At 34.1% G+C, this 21,857-nt stretch overlaps 3 protein-coding genes across 3 annotated transcripts; all 3 read left to right on the top strand.

The window, feature by feature from the left end:
• The first annotated feature begins 380 nt into the window (after nucleotides 1-380).
• LOC138329848 (uncharacterized) lies at nucleotides 381-6,025 on the top strand. Its single transcript, XM_069277136.1, has 7 exons — nucleotides 381-431; nucleotides 1,438-1,458; nucleotides 1,848-2,076; nucleotides 2,557-2,714; nucleotides 2,985-3,012; nucleotides 4,848-5,037; nucleotides 5,273-6,025. Exons 1-7 carry the CDS (start codon nucleotides 381-383, stop codon nucleotides 5,610-5,612), a joined length of 1,017 nt encoding a protein of 338 aa, XP_069133237.1. The 3' UTR covers nucleotides 5,613-6,025.
• A 4,280-nt stretch (nucleotides 6,026-10,305) lies between these two features.
• Nucleotides 10,306-16,844, top strand: LOC138329847 (uncharacterized). Its single transcript, XM_069277135.1, has 3 exons — nucleotides 10,306-10,442; nucleotides 14,985-15,375; nucleotides 16,095-16,844. The coding sequence occupies exons 2-3, from the start codon at nucleotides 15,031-15,033 to the stop codon at nucleotides 16,842-16,844; spliced, it is 1,095 nt and encodes a 364-aa protein (XP_069133236.1). The 5' UTR covers nucleotides 10,306-10,442; nucleotides 14,985-15,030.
• Nucleotides 16,845-17,371: 527 nt separating this feature from the next.
• LOC138328918 (uncharacterized) lies at nucleotides 17,372-20,100 on the top strand. The gene is made up of 2 exons (XM_069275631.1): nucleotides 17,372-18,193; nucleotides 18,618-20,100. The coding sequence occupies exons 1-2, from the start codon at nucleotides 17,398-17,400 to the stop codon at nucleotides 19,109-19,111; spliced, it is 1,290 nt and encodes a 429-aa protein (XP_069131732.1). The 5' UTR covers nucleotides 17,372-17,397; the 3' UTR covers nucleotides 19,112-20,100.
• Nucleotides 20,101-21,857: the final 1,757 nt, after the last annotated feature.

Here is a 21,857-nt window from a genome sequence, read left to right as displayed (position 1 = left end):
CTAGGATTTATTAAAATCATGAATTATATTTAAGCTACTTAAGGATGTATTCTTCACCTAACAGAATACGTCAAACCTTTGGAAAGGTGAAAAGGAAAATTCACGGATTTTACAACATAGAAGGTGAAATTCGATAAGGTCATTTAGGCCAAACTACAAGTCATGCATTAATATCATATAGAAAGTTCAGGTAAGAAAAAGCAAGTAAGTACTAAAAACACAGAGTTGTAAAACCGTTTATTTGATAAAAGGAGTTTTTGCATGGGGATAAAAAAAATTTGAAGCCCTCACGCTTCAAAGCTTGCCAGGTATAGACCCCGTCGAAAATATCGTAACATGAGGCGGCACTATGATAAACTTTCAAGCGTATTCGGGAATACATGACACGTGGTAATTCTAAAAAACCGGACAGTCCGGTCCGGAACTTTACAGTACGGTTTTCCGTACCGACGGCAAATTAACCTGACATTGTCCGACGGACCCGACGTATTTCGCATTGTCTGCATCTGGATTGATATATCGTGTATACGAATGGATTTTTAGGCAAATCTGATTAAAATACAGATCCTTAATTATCACTATCGTTATTTGATAGAGCAAGTGACGTTATATTAAGAAGGATAAGTGACACTTGGTGTTTTGAAGTTCCCAAGGCAGGGCGCTTTTGTGTTTGTGGCAAACTGACCATGGACCAGTATGGTTGCGGACGACTGACTTTCCTTCCTATTGATATTCCGCCGGCGACGAGCCTTTGATCTAGCGTGCCGGGTGCGAGGGTTAACCTCGTCCTTACTTTCTGAATGCGGATGCGTTGTATCATTTCAATGAGCTGTCGTATTTTTTTCTAACAAAAATTCTAAGGATCTATTATCCCTTTCCAAATCCCCCTAAATATTCCGTGCTTTACAAGCAAGTTATAAACAGACGTTGAAATTTAATAAAATTTACAATATGGTGGTTCGTTTGACATCGATCAGAGACCAATTATTTGCGTTGAGAAAAACATTACGTGTTTTTATTTACTTCCGCCGGATTCATTAGGCGTCTCCGCCGTGGTGTTTAGTAAATGCTATTAGTACATAGAATAAAGAACAAACACGAATCCTTCTCACTTATAAATCCTTGACTAATTCTGTGGTGGTGATGTAATTCTAACTGCAGTTAATTGGGCAGTCTACGTCACTAGAGTGACCCTATAGAATAGTGTGCCAAGTTCTAACTTGTTCGTTTACACATGAATCTGCAAGATCACTAATACGAAGGTGAGAGTTCTGAAAAAACTCCTCATTAATTTGGCAAGTAACGTAATCCATCTTGCCCAAAGGTGCAGAAATACGTTCTAACACCTGTGCCAGTATAATTTCGAACTGAAATGGCGTAAGTTCACTAATGACGTAGCACTGTGATTAGAAAATCTATCTCTGTCTTTATTTGAAGCCAAGTCTACGTAATACTAAGGTGAGTAAGTTCTAACTGTCCGCATTACACATTAGGAGTGTATAATGAGTTACTTAGATGTAATTCTTCACCGGTCAATTTTTCATCCAAACATAGTAACCACGGGTCGATCTATCGCCCCGTTCTGCAGAACACAAAAACCATGTTCTAAGCACGCGAAATCCAATATGGCGGACAACAGCCAGATATTGTCTGCTGCCTATTGTTTTTTTTCCTTTTTTGACGATGAAGAGGATGATTTTGATGAAATCGCCACCTCTCTTGCATTCAGGACACGGGAAAGAAACCCGTGTTCCTTTATATGTGGAAAATGTAGTTGCAAACTATAATGAAAATGAATTTCATTCGCATTTTAGAATGTCTCGGAGATGTTTTTTTCTTTTTTGCAGCACTTGATTATCGCAACTGATAAAGTGCCTGTTTATCACGAGCAGGGTCGTGAACCCATATCAATTGAAAAACAAATTTTGATTACAATATGGTATTTGGCAAACAAAGATTCTCACCGGGAAATTGCCGATAGGTTCAACATCACTGGCAGCAGTGTTACAAGGACGAAGGCTCGTGTTGTGAACGCCATCACTAGTTTGATGAATGAATTCATCACCTGGCCTACTGGTAATCATTTTTTCCTATAACACTTACACTTACCTTATTGATGAGTTAAAAAGTCCGCACTTCTCTCACTTTGCATGGCCGCCATAAGCCATAACAGTTTCAGGTTTTGTAGACTGGCAGTAGGCCTAAATCAAAACATGGCGGGTTGAAAGTTCACAGGAGCGATAACTCTTCTGTTTGGTGCATTCGATTGGTAACTTATTTATGTTAAAGAGTGTAGATCTACAAGCTTGACATTTTACTGAAGTTTACTGCGAATATTTTCATTTCTCATTCTATCCACTCAAAATAAATGAAAACATTTCATTTATAAAGAATATTCATCCTTTATTGTAAATCTCAGGTTTACACTGTTACTGAGTCAATTTTATCAACGCTACGTCTACATAAGTAATTATGTTTCAGTATTAAGCGAAACGATTTTGCTACGTCATAAAAATAATTCTCAACCCATCCATTTAACGTTTTATGTTTATCAAGGACCAAGACTACATTTAATACAAGAGAAGTTCCACGAGATAAATGGTTTCCCGGGGGTTGTTGGTGCTATTGATGGAACGCATATATCCATAGCACCGCCAAAAAATCACAAGGCTTCCTATCTGAATAGGAAAAAATACCACTCCTTGGTACTTCAGGTACAACCAAATTTAGTACAATTAGTCAAAATATAGGTGTTGTCAGCTTACCATTATTGAACGTGTATTTTTAATTGAAGTGTAAATTACTAATCTGAAAGCAATTTGTATTCTAACGATGTATAACTTTACATATACATATCTGTATGTATGTGCAAATGTATGTAATTGATACCTTTAATTACGTATACAATGTATGTTGTACACTTCCCGGTTTTAACTGTAAATTATGCTTGAAAAGTCTCCAATGTTGGCTCTTATTCAACATAGATCTATCACCGAGAAATTGACGAAAAGAGTACATGTATTTTCAACGACTATACACGCTAGCATTTCAAGCCAAATATCATTTATTTATGGACCAAGGTATATCCAAGTTGGATCTTATGAGATACATTATATGATACAGTATATATTTAGTTAATATGGCGGGATGGCGAGGGACAGCCATCGTTACACCTGGTACACACCAGAGTATACAGTACATGAGTATCTAACTACAGAATTAATCATGGCGGTAATATTAAAATGAATACCTTAATTGTGTTACGAGGACAATTTTCCTAATGTACGTCAATAAATGCTACATCTGTGGCAAGTTGGCTCGTACAAAATAGCCTCATTATTGGTAACAAGTTTACATACATGAGTGTAATTCTAACTGTGGACAATTATCAGTCGAATTGTTTGTTACGAGGACAGCCATCGTTACACCTGACACACAGTCATTCTAACTGTGGACAGAATCGTCTTTGTCAAGACTCCTTTGTCAAACAAAAAAAAGAACAAATAAAAGTACATATAAAACATGAATAAACTACAGAGACAATGTCGGTCTTGATGTACCCTTCGGTCAATCGCTATATTGCATTGGTTGCGATCGCCGAAGGCTTATGCAATTTATCTAATGAAAAAGCTAATTGAAATTGTGTGCAGCTTAAATAATATCAAAATTATAATTTTAGATATTATTAACATACGTAGGCACTCAGTGTTACAAACGTGTGACGTGTCAAACAGAAACGGTGTCGGCCTCTTTGGTTCAATGACGAAGATACATCACAGGGGGGAACCCTTGATTCTAACGACTGTGGATCTCTGTGCATATGACTTACGCTTCAAATTTTGTTAATATTGTTAAAAGACACGATCTACGGCGGTTATGCAAGAAAAATACCCGTCTATTTTGTGAACAGACAGTACGATTGTCTCGAATTTTTGTACCGTCGCCATGTTGGATATGGATAACTGCAGGATAACTGGACAAACATACAGACAAGAACCGTTGATTTAACTATATATATATATATAATTTATGTCGTATATAGTCCGCTAAACCTGCCTATATTATTAGGCTTTTTAATTTTAATTTTTTTTGCCTAATATATATATTAAAAAAATCCTAATAATATAGGCAGATTTAGCGGACTATGTCGTATATAGTAGTAATACCGTCGGTTAGGAATTCGAACCAGGTCTAGATCTGTAGCTACACCATTGTTTACCTGTATGTTTAATTAGTCAAACATACATTTTATTCATTGCCATAATTGCAACAGAATCGGAAAAGGTTTGTGGTCGTCCGTATTTTAAAGAGGGGATGGGGTGGAGGTTCAGTTTTGGGATTTTCCTTTGATTTTCGGTAGCATATTACAAATACGTGTGTGCCATGGAAAAATAGACTTACCCACGAGTATATTTCGACGGAGAATTGTTGCATTTCAAAATTAAAAAAAAAAACCAGCAGAATTTCAGCCAACCTTTTATGACGACAGACGTTAATGTACTAAGGAACCATTAACATCGAATATAACTATCTAAAGGACGTATATGAGGGTATCACTTATAAATCATTGAACTATCCATATCCGGTTGAATCATTAGCAATTTTAGTGTTGCGATGTCGATAACTGAACCCTAAAAGGTACAATGTATCCGGACTCCATTTAGTTACCCTGTGCGATACCAATGTATCATGTGTGCTTAATGTAGTCGACAATAACAAAGATATGGTTATAAATTCAGAGACATACATGTAGATTGTATAAATCCATGCATTTTGGATAAACATTGGTCCCTGGATAAACGACAACTTGGCATTAACGAGACTAAAACTTGCGTAGAGGTGAATAGTTGATATTGATTGTGAATTTATACAGGCAGTCGTTGACCATCAGATGGGATTCACAGACATATACGTTGGATGGCCGGGATCGGTTCATGATGCGCGGGTGTATGCGAACAGCAAAATTAATTTGAGATCAGCAGAACTGTTTCCAATCCAAGGCCATTTGATTGGAGATGGCGCATACCCGCTATCAAAGTGAGTAAGCTTTTGTGTCATTTTCTGTACATACCGTATTCGACCCAATAAGCGCCCAGTGCACTTAAAAATTGATAAAAATGAAAAGGTGCTAATAAGTCAAAATTATTGCAAATTTATACCGTTTTATGTAGTTTTGGTCCTTATTTATGCCTGGGCAATTGAAATTGAGGCCTCAAAAAGGGGGAGGGGATCATAGAAAATACTTGTAAGGTACTACATGGTTTTTTTTCAGGACCATGCTGACACCATATAGGGATAATGGCCATCTATCTCCCCAGCAGCGAAACTACAACAAAAAACATTCATCAACACGTGTGGTTGTAGAGAGAGCTTTCGGCCTGCTAAAGGTGAAATGGCGACGACTACATCATTTGGAAATGTCTTCAGTAGATAGTATGTGTCAGGTAATTGCTGCAAGCTGTGTCTTACACAACTTCGTCTTGGTAGAGGATGGGCCAGAGGACATTCCCGAGGCTGAAGAAGATGGTGTAGATGACAACAACGGGCTAGCTGATGACGTAAACAGCACGGGTCATAACAAGAGAGATTATATCGCGGGGTTGCTTGTGTAACCAGTTTGTCTGGCAAACAAATAATTATGCAATAGAATAAGTTATTTGAATAACGAACTAGTAATAAACTTCATGGTGGTCATTATAGCCAAGATGATATTTACTCATAAAGCAGTGATGATAAAATGCATTCAAATTATAGAAGTTCTCTTTAATGTTTTGTTTAAAATTCATGTCAAATATTTTTCCAATCAAATGAAATACAGTGTACTATAGTACATGTAATTTTATCATCACTGCCTCATGAATAAGTGACAACTTACATGACACTTCATATATACAGGTGTATACAAAATGTAGTACTGTATACTTGTGGCTTGCCATATCCTACTCTACAAGCCTGTGGAGATAAAATATTTAAACAAATCATGTTGTCATAACATTTACTGTTCTTTTGGCACCATTTTTGAAAAAACGGCTAAAAATCTATTCATAACATCCATTTTTTCTTCATGCTGCTTCTTCTTTCTCTCTCCTCTCTCATTTCGCTCAACATTTCATATGTGCCCTCTCCCTCCTTTCTCTTCAGTCCCTTACTTGTGGGCCTCTCAATTGCCTCACTCACTTTCCCACTCTCATTACTTGTGGGCCTACCTGTCTCATTCTCTCCACACTCACAGTTGACTTTAACCAAATTTTTTGTTTGTTTACTAAAAAGTAAAAAACATTACAAGTAAATTTTTCTGAACATGATACAAACAATACAACAGGGATTTAACATCAGGCAAAGTGTTGGCTGTCATACACTTCCAGTATGACAAAGGCAATAATACTTTGCATAACAATCATAATTTACTAAGAGAATAGGGTACAATTTAGCCATTACAATTGAACAAAATATTTCCGTTTTTGGGAAGAAATTTGATGGCTAGTCATTGTTTATGTATGATTGACATATCAGTGCACTGTCATACTACCGGCTTATCCATATATCATTGTTTCAATTCAAAACTTGAACTAATTGCATATTCTTAATTAAAATGTACCCTTTACTGCACACAAAATAAGTCTATATATTAATTCAATCATAAATTTACCATCTGCTTCAGTTTCTTCCCTCATCTATTCAAAAATGAAACAAGATATGTATACATATGTATATTTAGAATTGAATGTACATGTTTATGCCACTTTTATCACCATCCACAGAAGTATCAGTATAAACATTGTTTAATCATACTGTCAGGTTTTGTTTGTGTTGTTCTTCCATTGTTTATTAGTGACTTGTCTGGGGTTGAAAATTTGAAATAAACAATTGCTAATTTTTAGAATTTATTCATCAATTCATAAATATGAGATTCTACATAATGTTGATCTCATTTAATAGAATCATAACATTTATCCTTGAAAATGATGTAAGCCTATATTGAATAAAGAAAAATGATGAAATAATTCAATTCAATATACTAATAACGTATTGTCAAATAGCTACATTTCTACTTACCTGTTGTATCCTTAGAGGCATTGTTGATTTCTGTATCACCTTCATTCCATAATATAATTGTATACATAATTAAATAAACATTCATCAAATAAGACACTTTTAAAAAAAATGTAATTACTCCAATTAGTGAATTACATCACAAGTGACAATTTCATTATAAATGTATTATTGATTTCAATCATTTTATTTTTCTGCTTATGGTACATGTAATTTTCTCTGTATTTGGATCGTGTGTGTCAGTTCAGTAATGTATATCTTAAAAACTTACATAAAAATTTGTATATATCAAACTTTTTTTAACTTAAGTTGAAATCTTTTCAGCTTAAGGTGGTAGTCTCACATCCCCCAAAATTTTCCTGTAGTTCAATATTTTTCATATTTGTGATTTATGAAGTAAATATGTTGTTATGCATCTTCTGTCAAAGTTTCGAAGAAATTGAACCATCCATTTTTTTCTAAATAAATATTCAAATTTGCCATTTTTGAGTATATTCTGCACATGAAAAAAAAGTATTAGTCTGTACTAAATCCGCTCTGTAAATGAAAATGATTAACAAAATGTTCAACGATATATATATTATTTAATTGACGTGATATATATCAATCCTTTTTTAAAAAAGATGCTTTTCTTCTCGTCATAATTAATTTCTAGTGATCATTTTTGGAGGAAATTAGGTAAATAAGATGCAAGTAAATTACCTAAAACATTCTCACCAAAATGAAAATAAATCAAAATTATGAAGTTCAATTTTTATAGAAAAATAACAGACTAAAAAGTGACAAAGTTGCTTTTAATCAGTCAATTTTCAAGAAAATTGAACCACAATTTGTCAAGACAGAGCATTTTTAGCACCAAAAAAACCTTCATTTTTCATTGAAAAAGACGGGATTCACAATAGAGTTATCTCCCCTATTTATATACTTTTTATACATTCACTGCAGAATTTTCTGTTACAATATAGCCTAGATGTCAATAGTTTTAGTTTTAAAATGATTAACAATGTTTAATCAATATATATTAACCATAAAATAGCAATTTAAGATTGATAGGATTATTTGTGTTGTTATTTTTAAAACTAATAAAATAATTTATTCATAAATTCAAACTTCAGAAAAGGGGGTATTAATCAAATCGCGGTCATTCAAATGCTTTAAGGGCTTGGGGCACTGTCATAACTCAAGCGTCTGTATGAAAAAATCATGATCTGTCTCCCTTACCATGAGACTACTTTCTTAAGTTGAAATCTTTTTAACTTAAGTTGAAATCTTTTCAGCTTAAGCTGAAATCTTTTTAACTTAAGTTAAATAACGTGATAATGCAAAATACTCTTTTTCTAACTTAAGTTGAAAAGATTGTTGCACTATGATAATGCAAAAAGAATTTGTCTTAAGTTAGATTTCTCATTTTTGCATTAACACTTATTTTATCTTAAGTGTAAAAATATATCGATCGCACTTTCATCGAAATTGTGATCATGCTAAAAAGGTGAAGTCAACCGTAAATCGCCTTTGGACTAGTCCAATATACTCATCCAATGAAAACACTCCATACATAACATCCAATCACAGTCGCCGTTTCGAAACTGCTTTGGGTGCGATGACAACTGCGTAACAAAATGGCAGCCCTCGCCCTCAATATTTATATGCCGAGTACCCATTGCACATTGCATTTTTCTGTTAATTGTTAAGTAAAATATTTATTTAGCACATTCTCCTGTTGCTCATCTAAAAAATTGCATTTGTTAAAAAGTCAAATTAGACCAGCTACAATTAATTACAACCAAGCTGAAAAAGTTTTTTAACTTAAGCTGAAAAGTTTTTTTTAACTTAAGTAGAAAAGTTTTTTTAACTTAAGTAGAAAACATTTTTAACTTAAGCTGAAAAGTTTTTTGAACTTAAGTAGAAAAGTTTTTAAACTTAAGCTGAAAAGTTTTTTCAACTTAAGTAGAAAAGTTTTTTTAACTTAAGCTGAAAAGTTTTTTCAACTTAAGTAGAAAAGGTTTTTTTTAACTTAAGTAGAAAAGTTTTTTTACTTAAGCTGAAAAGTTTTTTCAACTTAAGTAGAAAAGTTTTTTAACTTAAGCTGAAAAGTTTTTTTTAACTTAAGCTGAAAAGTTTTTTTAACTTAAGTAGAAAAGTTTTTTAACGTAAGCTTGTTGGGGTTACCTTTAAGTAGTTGATTTGATACCATTCAAATATTAATCTGAATTGCTGATAGCACGTCGTCGGCCATTTTGTTTTATGCAATATGGCTGTTCAAGCTTGTCGGGAACACGTACAAATGGACTAGCCTAACCCATTATAAATATAAGGGGATGTCAGGTAGAATATTGGAAATGCGATTTACTTATCTACAACCAGATTTTTTTAGCTTAAGTTGAATAAGGTTTATTTGCATTATCACTTTTTTCAGCTTAAGTCAAAAAGATTTCAACTTAAGTCAAAAAGATTTTTTTTTTGACTTAAGTGAAAAAAGGTGATAATGCAAAAAAAAAACTTTTTTTAACTTAAGTTGAAATCTTTTTAGCTTAAACTAAAATCTTTTTAACTTAAGCTAAATAACTTTTTAACTTAAGCTATTGGTGTATTAAATATCAAAACGGCTTGCCATAGTCGTGTTGTCGTCTGCTCGATATATAATCAACAATCTATTCTTACTTTAGGCACTTGTGATTCGTTTGACAGCAAATGCACTGAAAGTATTATAAATTTTTATCATAAATTTCTATCTGCGGTCATTTTCGACGAATTTGTTGATAAAACCGTACTTTTCCCCGGATGTAACCTGAGAGGTTCAGTCGTAATCTCTGCCAAACATATACGATTGCCGTAGCTGGATTTAGTAACCGTAAAATACGTTTTCATACATATATGCAGAGTTTTGTTGAAATAGGACTAAGACATCTTACACTAGCGGCCATGTTGGTTCCAACTTGGAACCCTCAAATAAGGCGTGCCAGACGAACCGGTTCGTTCCAGTGGAACATTGCATACCATTTAGCGGAATGTCGGGAACGTTCCGCGTTCCGCTAAATGGAACACGCTGTAATAGTCGCCCCCTTTCAATACGTCTCAGTAAACGTGTATACCGCTTATTGTATGAATTCAAATTGACATCGCTTAATGATAAGTATAGTCTATAGGGGAATCAGCTATCATAGGCGATCATTTGAAATGCTGCCAGATCGATTATATTTATAACGACATTGTACAAGTATCTCAAAGCATTCAAATGCGCTACAGCCCAATATTTTTTTGTCCCTCACCAAACGACACCGGTGACAACTAACAAGAGTACAATGCCATAGTCCGGTCTTTTATAGGGACACAAACAACGTAACGATTACTTAAAACATCTCGTCCTTTATCATTGCAGTTCACAAAAGGTAAGAATTTGATACTGTAATGATCGGGCTATGTGTTTCAAAATGATGTTTTAATTTTGATTTTGCACTGGTTATTTATCCATTAAGGTCTGAGTTGTTAGAAATTCTTCTTCAAGTAAAACACTTGATTTTTTAAAAAAGTGATATGCAGAATGTTTGAAAACGATTGTTCATCATCAATACTCCAGGGGATAATATTACTGTCATTACATAAATCACTGGAAGATTTCATAGGAAAACTGGAGGCTCTTTGGACAACACCAGATGAAACAGGCACAGCACTTCGGGCATATGCTGTCCATCAAAAGAAAGGTACACTGTGGTTGACTGAGTTAACTTTGAAAGTGGACGTCGCTATCTCTGTAATCTTCAAATGAAGTTTTCTGTATACCTATAACTAGTCTTTATCTCCCAATTGGTCTGAAACTGTTTCAGGTTTGCTATGAATTTTCACGATGCTTGCCGATTGATGAAAACAAAATCTTGATCTGACTTTATCGATTTACTGTTTAGGCCACATCAATTTGAAAATAGTTCGTCGGGAATTCCCGCTCCTAAAATTGCTATTTTTAAAAAATAAATAAAAAAAAAACAATCTCGCTCCTGTTTAGCGTGTTCCGGATTTATATATTTTTTTTTATATTATTTTCTCACATTTTGGTCACACAAACCCTTGAGTCGATCGGAAAACGAAAGAAAAACAAAAATTGGTACAGGATGTAAACATGCTTTCGTTGACCCGCTTTCTACAGTTGTAACTTTATAGCCGAAATAAAACCAGATGAAAGATGAAAATTTCTCCCATACTTCACATGGATATCCCGTGGTTGCTATGGAAAAGATATCTCTATCTTACACAGGGGGTGTAAGACAGCTCACACGCGCTAGACAATAACGTGACGTCATCAATACATGCGGCGTAACTGCGGCGCGCATTGTAGATGACGTCATCAATTTTGAAACATAACGACGTTCCAGCGATCATGGCGCGATGAAAAAAGCTGGAAACCAAGTGGAATTTCATCATTTTTTTTCTACTAAGTAGGGGAGAAAAAGAATCAAACATGGGTCAGTGAAGTGGACAGGGATATCTCAACCCTCGTGACAGATTTTGGCCGTCAACCCTCGGCAAGCCTCAGGTTGACCGGCCAAAATCTTTTACTCGGGTTGAGATATCCCTGTCCACTTCACAGACCCATGTAAGATTCGATTATTCTGTTGTGAATGTTTAATCAGGAACAGGGGACGTCCCCTGCAAGGCAACAGAATATTGTGAAGCTTGGTCTTGCAAGGTTGTATCGACATAGCTTTTGACCACATGTGGTGAGTTAAGTATGGCATTTAATGAAACTGAAAAGAACGTGACTATATTGTATATTTTAGGCCTCGAATCTTGTAGAAAATCAACATTTGATGTGATGAACGCACGAAAAACAATTCCACTTCATTCCAAGCCTCTTGGGGATAAACTAAACGGACATTGTTTTCTTGAGTGTTAATTGTTCGTGTTATTTTTCATTAAAAAATAATATCAAAATTGTAGACTAGTGAGGGTGTTATGTATAATATTTTGATATAGTTGTGGTATGGGTTGGTAAAACGTTACTTATATGAGAAATATCATATAAGTATCATCAAACTGATGTTGTTTTCTTTTCTTTTCTCTGTGAAAAACTTCATAATATAAATAAAATATGATTCCGAACACAACGATATTTTGGAAATAATCCAAGGGACGCGGTTATGCGGAAACATTTAAGACGTCTTTAACTATGAACGCTTAGGTCACGCCGAACGAGTTGTATATAACCTTTTGATTTTTTTTAAACAATTCAAACTTCAACATCGAGACTAACTGATTTATAACAATTGTCTAGAATAATCATATAAGCTGGGCAGCTCAAACTTTGTATAACTTTGTATAAACCGACTACAGGTTGCTGATATGGCAATTAAAGGTAAATTCTATACATTTCAGTGTCGAACTTCTACCACACAAGAAAGATACAATCACAACCATGCTGTAACAGTTAGTATTTTACAGGTGTACTAGTGAATCAATGGTTGTATCAGCATTGATCTTTTAAAATATAATGAAACAATTAATCATTGGTATGTAGTTTACAAAATTGTGATAATTACCTTCTTGAGCTTTTTTATTATACACCATGATATATATAAGACATAGACTTTAGGCCACGCCAATGTGAAAAATAGTTCTTCATAAATTTGAAATTAAAAATTGGAGCAAACGTTTTGGTTTAAAAAAAATTATTTCTCATTTTGAATCGGAGCGAGCGGGTTGTAAAATGTTATATTTTGATATATGTAGGATTTGACATGTCCCAATTCATTTTATTTGAGTACTATTTGTTTGGTTCATGTTCTTGAATTGTTTTGCTAGCTTTTAACAGCAATAGAAATTAATATTAAAGTGAGTTTATAATCTTGTCGATTTTGTATGTTCACATCATAAAACATTAACATCGTCAATATTACAAGTTTTAATATAACATCTAAATAGTATGAATTTGAAAAAACATATTTAGGGTGGAGTGGTAATTAATGTTTTATTGCTAAACACCATTAAATAAATTTGATGCAAGTCATGGGAAATTGATGTTGTTTCAGTTAGAAAAAACGGTAGCAACCAAATTAGGCTTCATTATTCTAGAAGTCCATGCATGGACTCAAAATGATTCTGATATTTTCTTCACCATGTTATTCAAATAATAATTGATAGCGATGTTTCTCATATCATAAGTTTCGGTTTACTGAGACAATACCACAACAATATCAAAATATTATGAAAAAGACCCTTCACTAGTCTAAAATTTTGACATTATATTTTAATGAAAAATAACACAAATAATTATCAGAAAAAAATGTCCGATTGATGTATTCGCATAAGGCTTCAAATGAAGTGAATTATAGGCCAATCAGAAAGCCAGAGGAGAATATATTTCGATACAACCTTTAAGTTGGTGGTTTTGAAGAATGCAATGTTAATAATGTTTTGAAAATATGACCGTCAATCACTATCGACTCTACTGTCAACTCTAACAAACATTGCTAGACAAGACCAATCTTCACAACATTCCGTTGCCGTATAGGGGATGCCCCCTGTTCCTGATTTAACATTCACAACAGAGATTGTCATCTTTCATCTTGTTTTACTTCGGCTATAGAGTTACAGTTGTAGAAAGCGGCCAACGAAAGCATGTTTACATCCCGCATCATCTTTGTTTTTCTTTCGTTTTTCGATCGATTCAAGGGTTTGTGTGACCAAAATGCGAGAAAATAATATGAAAATTTGCGATTCGTTCGTCAATATCCGGAACAAGGAAAACAGGAGCAGGATTATTTTATACATGTACATGTATTTTTCTGAAATTAAAATTTTAGGAGCGGTAAGTTCCGACAAACTATTTTTCAAATTGGTTTTGCCTTATGAAATGGGGTAGCAACCATCCTATACACACATAAACTTACTTTTTGTGCACATTAATTTTCGTGGGGGACGTAAACTCCTTAATTTTTGTCAAAAACGAAATCTACGAAAATTTCGACCCCACAAAAAAATAATGATTTCAAAGTACAAAAACAACAAACGGACTAGTGCTTACTATATTTAACTGTAAATAAATGGGTAAGTGAAAACAAAACAATAAATATATTGTTAGTGTCAAACTTACCCTAACTTACCATAAAAAATGTTTATTGTTACATGCCATAAGATACAATTTAATTATATAAAAATACACACTGTACAGTATACTTTTATGTAAATATATACCCTTTTTGTTTCACCGCCGAAAGAACATAAAAGATACCCATCATTTGAACAATAATTGTTGTTTTAATCGTGTATATGTATGTCTAATTAACACAAAAAAATATCTAAAATATTTCAATTTGCTATCGGTCCATGCGCAATCAGTGACGCCATGAAATAGTTTCGTGATGCAATTAATTATTTTTGATATTTTTATCTTGAAGTAAAATTAGAAGCTCAATCTTTTCAATGGTGGTAATGGTGTAAAGTAAGTATCTTCTGTAACTGAAGAAAAATATGAAATCTTCTGTTCCTGGTTTTGATTGAGGAAAAATACTATCGTCAGCGCTGGAGCATTTTTAATCATTGTCTACAAACGTTAGCTAATTTTATCAAAAAAATAAATGATTCGATGTCAGGATTGATATGCAAATGCTTTGATGTCATTGTTGGAAAAGGTGGGAAAGTTCTGTGATGGTCTCTCAACACATAATTATAAGTTTGAGGAGCGATTTCATACTAGGTCAGATTTCATTATTTGAAAGAAGTTAGTATATTGATTGTCGCATATAATCCATTTTATTTGTGCGCTTAAAATGGATACATGAGTTTTGTACCTCTAAAATTTAAATTGACTTATGAAAAGTAATTTCTATTTAATTTGTCGCACATTTCCCTTTTAGTTTGTTTCCTTAGAATGGACACATAATGTTTGTACATCTAAATCTATATTGCTTTATGAAAAGATTGGTTATTTTTTGTGACAGAACGAAGGACAATGGGTCAACTGGTATCTGAACCTTGACATGAACAATGGGGGAACGAATGAGAAAACCACTGGATCTACAATCACAGATTTTCAAAGTCAAACCATCGCGTCGGTGGACAGAAACTGTACAATGGATAAAGGGATGCTTGACCGAGTATAGGTATGATATAAGTCATCAGAAGATATGTTCATTACAAGACTCAATGAACCTAGAGAAAACATTCCAAGATGCCTTGTCTGAATATGAGGTGGAGGTAGTATGTGTGACAACACACGAGGGAGATACTTTAGACTACTTGAAGAGGAAAAGCAGCACGAATACCAATATTGTCGCGTGTATTCATCTGGATGTTGAAAATAAAGATGGCACTTTACGAGTACCAAAACAGGTAGTTTTATAGATTTTTCTCCTAAAACAATAAATATCTTGAATATATAAGCTATTGTTCTGATTATTTAAAAAAAAGTTATAATATCGTTATCACTCGTCTTTATCTATTTCTCATGGGTAAGTGTTAGCTGTTTGACCAAAATGATGATGATGATGTTGTTAATGATGATGATGATGATGATGACACGATATAAGCATAATGCTAAAATGTAGTTATTATGATAAACAAAAACCCAAATAATTGATGATTTCTCTTGATGAAGTCAACTGAATCAAGCTTTCAATGAGAATGATTCGAATACATGTATCATGTGATACCAGGATACCGTTTGTGCGGGACTATTGTTTCTCTTGGTCAGGAAATGGCGTTAAAATGAAATCCAGCGTTAACTTCATTTCAGCAGGAATTTACAAAGAGCTATGTATTTCATCCCCAATGGAGATGCCAGTCCCTCACAAACGTTATCGGGTATCACGGGACCCATTAATGAATTCTACCAAACCCTAGTACATGTAAATGAATAATATATTAAATTGATAAATTCTACTAACACATATGATTAATACTTTCAATTGATGAATTCTTCAAAATAAACCAAACTAATTGGTGAATTGATGAATTATACATATACCAAAATATTTGAAGGTTTCAGTTAAGTAATTTTCTACTAACATCTGAAGAGATCGATGGTGATAATAAACCCTTTTATCTTTCAGAATCGTCGTTTACTTGGAGAGAAGTATCCGTGTGAAACCATCATCAAAATTCAAGAGGCAAACTGTGTAATGGAGCAACATGTCGCAGCGAATTTTTCCGAATTCCAACCTCTCGCAGAAACAAATCAAAGACGTGAAATGATCACCAATTGGTTAAAGAAATACGAAGAAGCTCTCAAAGCAATAATCTCTGAATGCAAAAGCGAAAGCAAAATAAAACAAGTCGTCGGTAATTTGACTGATGATATACTGAATAGCACAACTCAGGTCAATATGGATTTTTCAAAAGAATGTCAAAATGAAAACGTCATGACATTTAAATCTTTATTGCAACGGGAACTTCCAGATAAGGCCTTGTGTGAGAAGGTAATGCAGGTCATCAGCGAAATGATCAGCTATATCCTAGTCAACATAGAGAGGTTTAAACAAGATTTCTTTTTCATTAAAAACAGATATATTCGGGAAATATTTGACAGCATCACCAGGATAATTATCAGGAGATGTCGACATTTTGAAACGGAATGCATTGAAGTAACCAACTGGTTGAGGTCAATTTTTAAAAAGAAGGATGAAGAATTGAAAGAAGCACTTAATCAGTCGTTACAAAGCTTGCACGGGTACTTCAGATGCGCTTTAGAAGAGGAGAGGAACTCAAAATTGTTCAGGATCTTCAATTTACGACTACAAAAACTACCCCACCAAAATATCGTAAGTGAAAGTTTTCAAAACTTTGTGTTCGTATGCAGGTAATTACTCGCAATTTATAAACCAAAACATACATAATGAATTAAATACAATAATAAATAGTATAAATCTTAGAATTCATTACGTTTGTCGATTCGTTTGCTTTGCAATACAGTACAGTACAACAGTTCTAATGTTCCTTTGTTTTCGATGTTACAATATTACACAGGCATACATGTAATGTATTCAGGTAAATTCAGGTCAATATCAGATGCTATTTTTAGGTCAAATTTTGACCTGAAATTGACCTGAAATTCATATGAAATTGACCTAAATTTGACATGAAGAATTTTACAGGTCAATTACAGGTGAAATGGACCTGAAATTGACCCGAATTCATATGAAGATTTGTTCCGGTCAGTTTCAGGTGACCAAATAACCAATTAAAATTAAAAATTCATGTGACTTTGACCTCAGGTAATTTCAGGTCGATTTCAGGTCAAGATTGATCTGAAGATATATTACCTGTGTAATAATGCAGATTCAAAACAAACCAATAGTTTTTTTTTCTTTTTTTTTTATTTCAGCATGCCAATTTACATCCTTTTGCTACGGAGTTATGGATTCTAAAAATGATCAACTTGCATTTGGATTCAGGGCAGAGAGTTTTGATCGTATTCATGTAACAATAAGTCCCTCTCTGAAAGCATCTATTGACGTGAAAACAACCAGAGAGGCAACACAGGAATCCAAAGTTGTGGAGTGTATTGGAAACAGTCTTGACTTGTCACTCGAGGATAGAAAACGTCTCTTTAACGTTATCGACAAATATTCTGAGGAACTGATGGGAAAACATTCCAATTTGAACTGGATGGACGTCAGTCCTGTTCTGTCTCATCAAACCTGGCTAGAAGAAACGCCTTGCATTGTGATATACTGCTCCTGTAAAGGGATACGCCCTCTGGATGAAGAAGTATTCCCGAGAGAATTAGATGGCGTGAAGGTTGATGTTCGTGAAGGATTTTGTTCGCTATTTAGCGTCACAGACCCAAAAGAATACAACGATCCTCTGCGAACCGGGATAAGTATCGGAGGCAAGGAAATGGAAGGATGTGGTTCTCTAGGTACATTTGTACATGAGGCTGAAGACAAAAAGTCTGTGGGATTTCTTACCTGTCAGCACGTGTTTTCATCACCTGAAATCGGAAAAAGTGTCGTCCAACCTTCTCTAGATCACTACAAATCAAATACTGATCCTGAGAAAACAATTTGTGGTAAAATCCGATCCATGTGTATGAAACCGGTGGAATACAACGGAAAAGAGATAAGTGTGGATGTTGCGTATGTGGCTATCGATAAACGTATTCCAAAGGAATTCGAATTTCCTGACATTCCGGAATTCATGATCACAGAACGTAAGTTAAAATTTCCTATGTCATTGTAATTAATTATCATTGACAGTGAACATTAAAGTACAGTAATTTGTATCGCGATGAGCAGTTTTCGGTTATCGCTACTAGTAGTCCGCTAAACCTGCCTATATTTTTTTTGCCTTATATATATTAGGCAAAAAAAATTAAAAGCCTAATAATATAGGCAGGTTTAGCGGACTACGCTACTAACTACTATAGTTATCACTAAACCATTTGAAAGAAAATATTTGTTTTATCGTTTGTGTTTGAACGCGTTTTATAATACCTACATAAATTAATTTACATGGCATTGCAATCCATTAGTTATGCTTTAAGTTCATATTTGATTTCCTTTGTTTGAATAACAAGCCATTGCTGGTTTTCATTACTGTTTTGCTATCTTAAACGACATCATTTCCATTTACAGATTTACAACAGAATCCGCGGATGGGACAACCAATTTTGCATCTGGACAACAATCACATTGGCCTAACAATCTACAAACTTGGTCAGGCTACGGGGCTCACCAAAGGAACGTTGGGTACGGTTCGTGCCTTAGTGAACTTTGGAAAGGATGAAAAATTTAAAAATGTATATCTGGTTTCAAGCACAGACAAAGCTGCTGCTGCTGAACATGGCGACTCTGGCTGTTGCGTGTTTATCGCAAACAAAAATACGCTGTCTGTCATTGGGTTGTTACTTGGTGGCTCTAACTTTTGCAAAAAAACGTTTTTCGTCATTCCGATCGGTGCAGCATTACAAGCGATAGAACCAAAGCTAGAAATACATCAATTTTCGAGTGATGATTGTCCACATGGCGGCGCATGTGCCTCGCCGTCCGATACAGACGTTGGTGCACCCGAAACGGTTCATTATTCACAACTTTCGAAAAGTGTGTCGACCTTTTCCAGTAAGAAGTAGGTGAAAGTCAAGTTCATCAGATCATTGTGATAGACATGCAAGATGATTTCCTCAATCTTTTTTTTCGAACTGATTAATCATTGATGTCTTTTTAACAGTATAAGCCTGTGTGCGCTTGGTTGTCGAGCTTGAGTATAAATCCCGAAGTTGATTTAGTCGGAACGAAATATTATTATTGTGTCCACATGATAATATTGCATATGCGTTGGAACGGAATGTTAGTTTGCATTCAAATGAAATATCATTGCGTTCAAATGAAATGATATTGCGATGGAAAAAAGTACATGTATTATTACGTCCTAAAGACATACACGTGTACATGTATGTAATTCGAATGAAAATGTATTGCGTCTAAACAAGGTATTCCGAACGAATTATCATTCTATCCGCATGAATATTACTGTATTCAAACGAAATATGTTTTATTGGAATCGAAACATTATCATGTTCTAACGAAACATTATCGCGTTCGAACGAAGTATCGTTGCGTCCGAAGGTACCGTCATTGCATCGTAACGAAATGTTCTTGCTTGTAAAAGATGTGTTATTTCGATCTATTAGAAGGTTTACCATGCAGCTAGCGTTATCGTTCCTTGCAACCTAGTCGGCTGCATCATTGGCCAAGAACGATAATTCTTCCTGAAATTGTTTCATGATCCTTCAAGCAGCTAGAGTTGTCGTTTCTTGATTGCATCACCAAGAACGATAATGCAATTTAAATACAATTCATACATGTATACTGAGGATTCTTTATAACATATTTTATGCTAATATGTAAGCATCATTAGTTTTACCCGTACTCAATGTAAAATGATAGAGGCGTAGGTTTACGGGGGTGAAAGGTCATGCGCACTAGTATGATTTTATACAAAAATAGCACACTACCTACACAAGCCAGCCACTCTAACAGGTGACAGATTTGGTATGGAGACAAGTCAAGGTAATCTGTACCTTTTACTTTAAAGCTTCCCACCTCCTCCCAGCATTCTCATTTTATTAGAGATGAAAATTGTCTGGTACATCATTTGATAATATTTTTTTTTTTTGTTATTAATTGTTATATTTAACAACATGATATTTATTTTATACCAATCCATTATCTTACTTTTTGGTGTTATTTTTTATCTTTAAATTAATATTATCTTTATATTTCTTAGTTGGTGGTGTTTTGTACAACCACGTTGGATTTCTTTGTACTTTTGTGTGCATTCATTGTAAAAACTTTGGAAATCATTGTGAAAATGTAAATCATTATTTTTGGGTGTCCAAAAAGTTAATTAGTGATATAAATTACCATAATATACCTTTATAATTAAATTGTATATGTTACACTCATTGTCTTTGGTTAGAGATTATTTTTGCATAGTCTAGATGAATTGAACGTCGCGTATGAACACACCAAGAACGTTATCGCGAGAAATTTGAAAAGCGACAGTCATTAGCCAAACTGTCCATGATATCAATGCGCTTAAACAGAATTTGTTTTATTGAAAAAGTACGTAAAAGCACGATGACTTGTTCCAAGTCAGTACCTCTCTAAGTTATTTATTTAAATAAGTTAAGTTATTTAAATAATTTCATAAGCATTATTTTCAATATCGTTTAGGTTTATGAGGTGTCTATGAAGAATATCCATTCGTTTTTTTTTGTTTGTTTTTTTTTTTGTTTTTTTTGTTTTTTTTTTTTTCTATGAAAACACAAATTACAAATACTTAACGTGCTGTTTCTATGCGATGAAAATTTGGCTTTGAAGACAAAAAAATAAACTTTTAAATGTGAGCAATATTGTGTAAGTCCAGTGGAAGATTCTGGACATATTTGACTATACACAGACTGTTAGCTTTAAACATTGTACATACACTTTTACTATCAATTTATTATTATATTTGATTAAACTAGGATGCTATGAATTGTATTTAAATCATTACTTATAAATCGATTGTTTTAAAATGGTATACGTAGTAAACAGTTTTTATTTATCTACTTTATGAGTTACATAATGTATTTTCACTCTTGTTGGTGCTGACTACTTTATGGATTTATTTCAATTTTGTTTGGTATAATAGAATAATTAATAGATCCCTATGTGTCGCGGTACATCAAGAATTGTCTCCATGCAAAGAAATGATTTCACTCGGGCGCTGTGCTCGAGAATATTACGCATACTTGGGAGACAATTCCCTCCACAGAGGTCCATAATTGTATATTATGTCCGGTCGAAGTACGACTCGTATTATTGTGTCTGATCACATACGACCTCTACACTCCTGTAGTATTTCATAATAAAGCTGGAGGCAACATAACAAAATTTAGTAATTTGGTACATCAAAAGAGCCGTATAACGGTACACTGTGGTTGACTGTGTGGCTTCGAAGTAGGGCGTTGCTCTCTCTGTACTCTTTAAAGAAAGTGATATGTTCATATTTATTCTCCTGAGATGCCTCCAGTTTTACTATGAGATAGTCCATAGGTGTAGATATCGTAAGTGATCGGAACCCCTGGAGTATCGAGGATGGAATTAATATTATTTCGTCCAAACCAGACAATGTTTGCGTTTGGCGAAATGTATTGCGTTCGTATGTGTAGACATGTACTATAAACATTTGTTTATTTTTTTTGTGTTTTTTGTCTTTATCATTACATTAACTTTACTTATCTTAGCTGTTTTACTTTCTATGACATATTCCATGGGTGGAAATAGTAGTGATAGTAACCCCTCGAATATCGTGGATGACTTTACCAAGCG

This window comes from Argopecten irradians, chromosome 8 (assembly GCF_041381155.1).
Source record: "Argopecten irradians isolate NY chromosome 8, Ai_NY, whole genome shotgun sequence".
Classification (NCBI taxonomy): Eukaryota; Metazoa; Mollusca; class Bivalvia; order Pectinida; family Pectinidae; genus Argopecten; species Argopecten irradians.
This window is presented reverse-complemented; position numbering and strand designations above follow the sequence as displayed.

What these genes read in the sequence shown, in the direction of transcription:
- LOC138329847 (XM_069277135.1), top strand. Translation starts at nt 15,031, where the DNA reads ATGGGGGAACGAATGAGAAAACCACTGGATCTACAATCACAGATTTTC. An exon ending in CTTTACGAGTACCAAAACAG is followed by an intron (nt 15,376 to 16,094) that starts GTAGTTTTATAG and finishes TTTATCTTTCAG; the next exon opens with AATCGTCGTTTACTTGGAGA.
- LOC138328918 (XM_069275631.1), top strand. Translation starts at nt 17,398, where the DNA reads ATGGATTCTAAAAATGATCAACTTGCATTTGGATTCAGGGCAGAGAGT. An exon ending in GGAATTCATGATCACAGAAC is followed by an intron (nt 18,194 to 18,617) that starts GTAAGTTAAAAT and finishes TTCCATTTACAG; the next exon opens with ATTTACAACAGAATCCGCGG.
- LOC138329848 (XM_069277136.1), top strand. Translation starts at nt 381, where the DNA reads ATGACACGTGGTAATTCTAAAAAACCGGACAGTCCGGTCCGGAACTTT. An exon ending in CAAGTCTACGTAATACTAAG is followed by an intron (nt 1,459 to 1,847) that starts GTGAGTAAGTTC and finishes TCTTTTTTGCAG; the next exon opens with CACTTGATTATCGCAACTGA. An exon ending in GGCGCATACCCGCTATCAAA is followed by an intron (nt 5,038 to 5,272) that starts GTGAGTAAGCTT and finishes GTTTTTTTTCAG; the next exon opens with GACCATGCTGACACCATATA.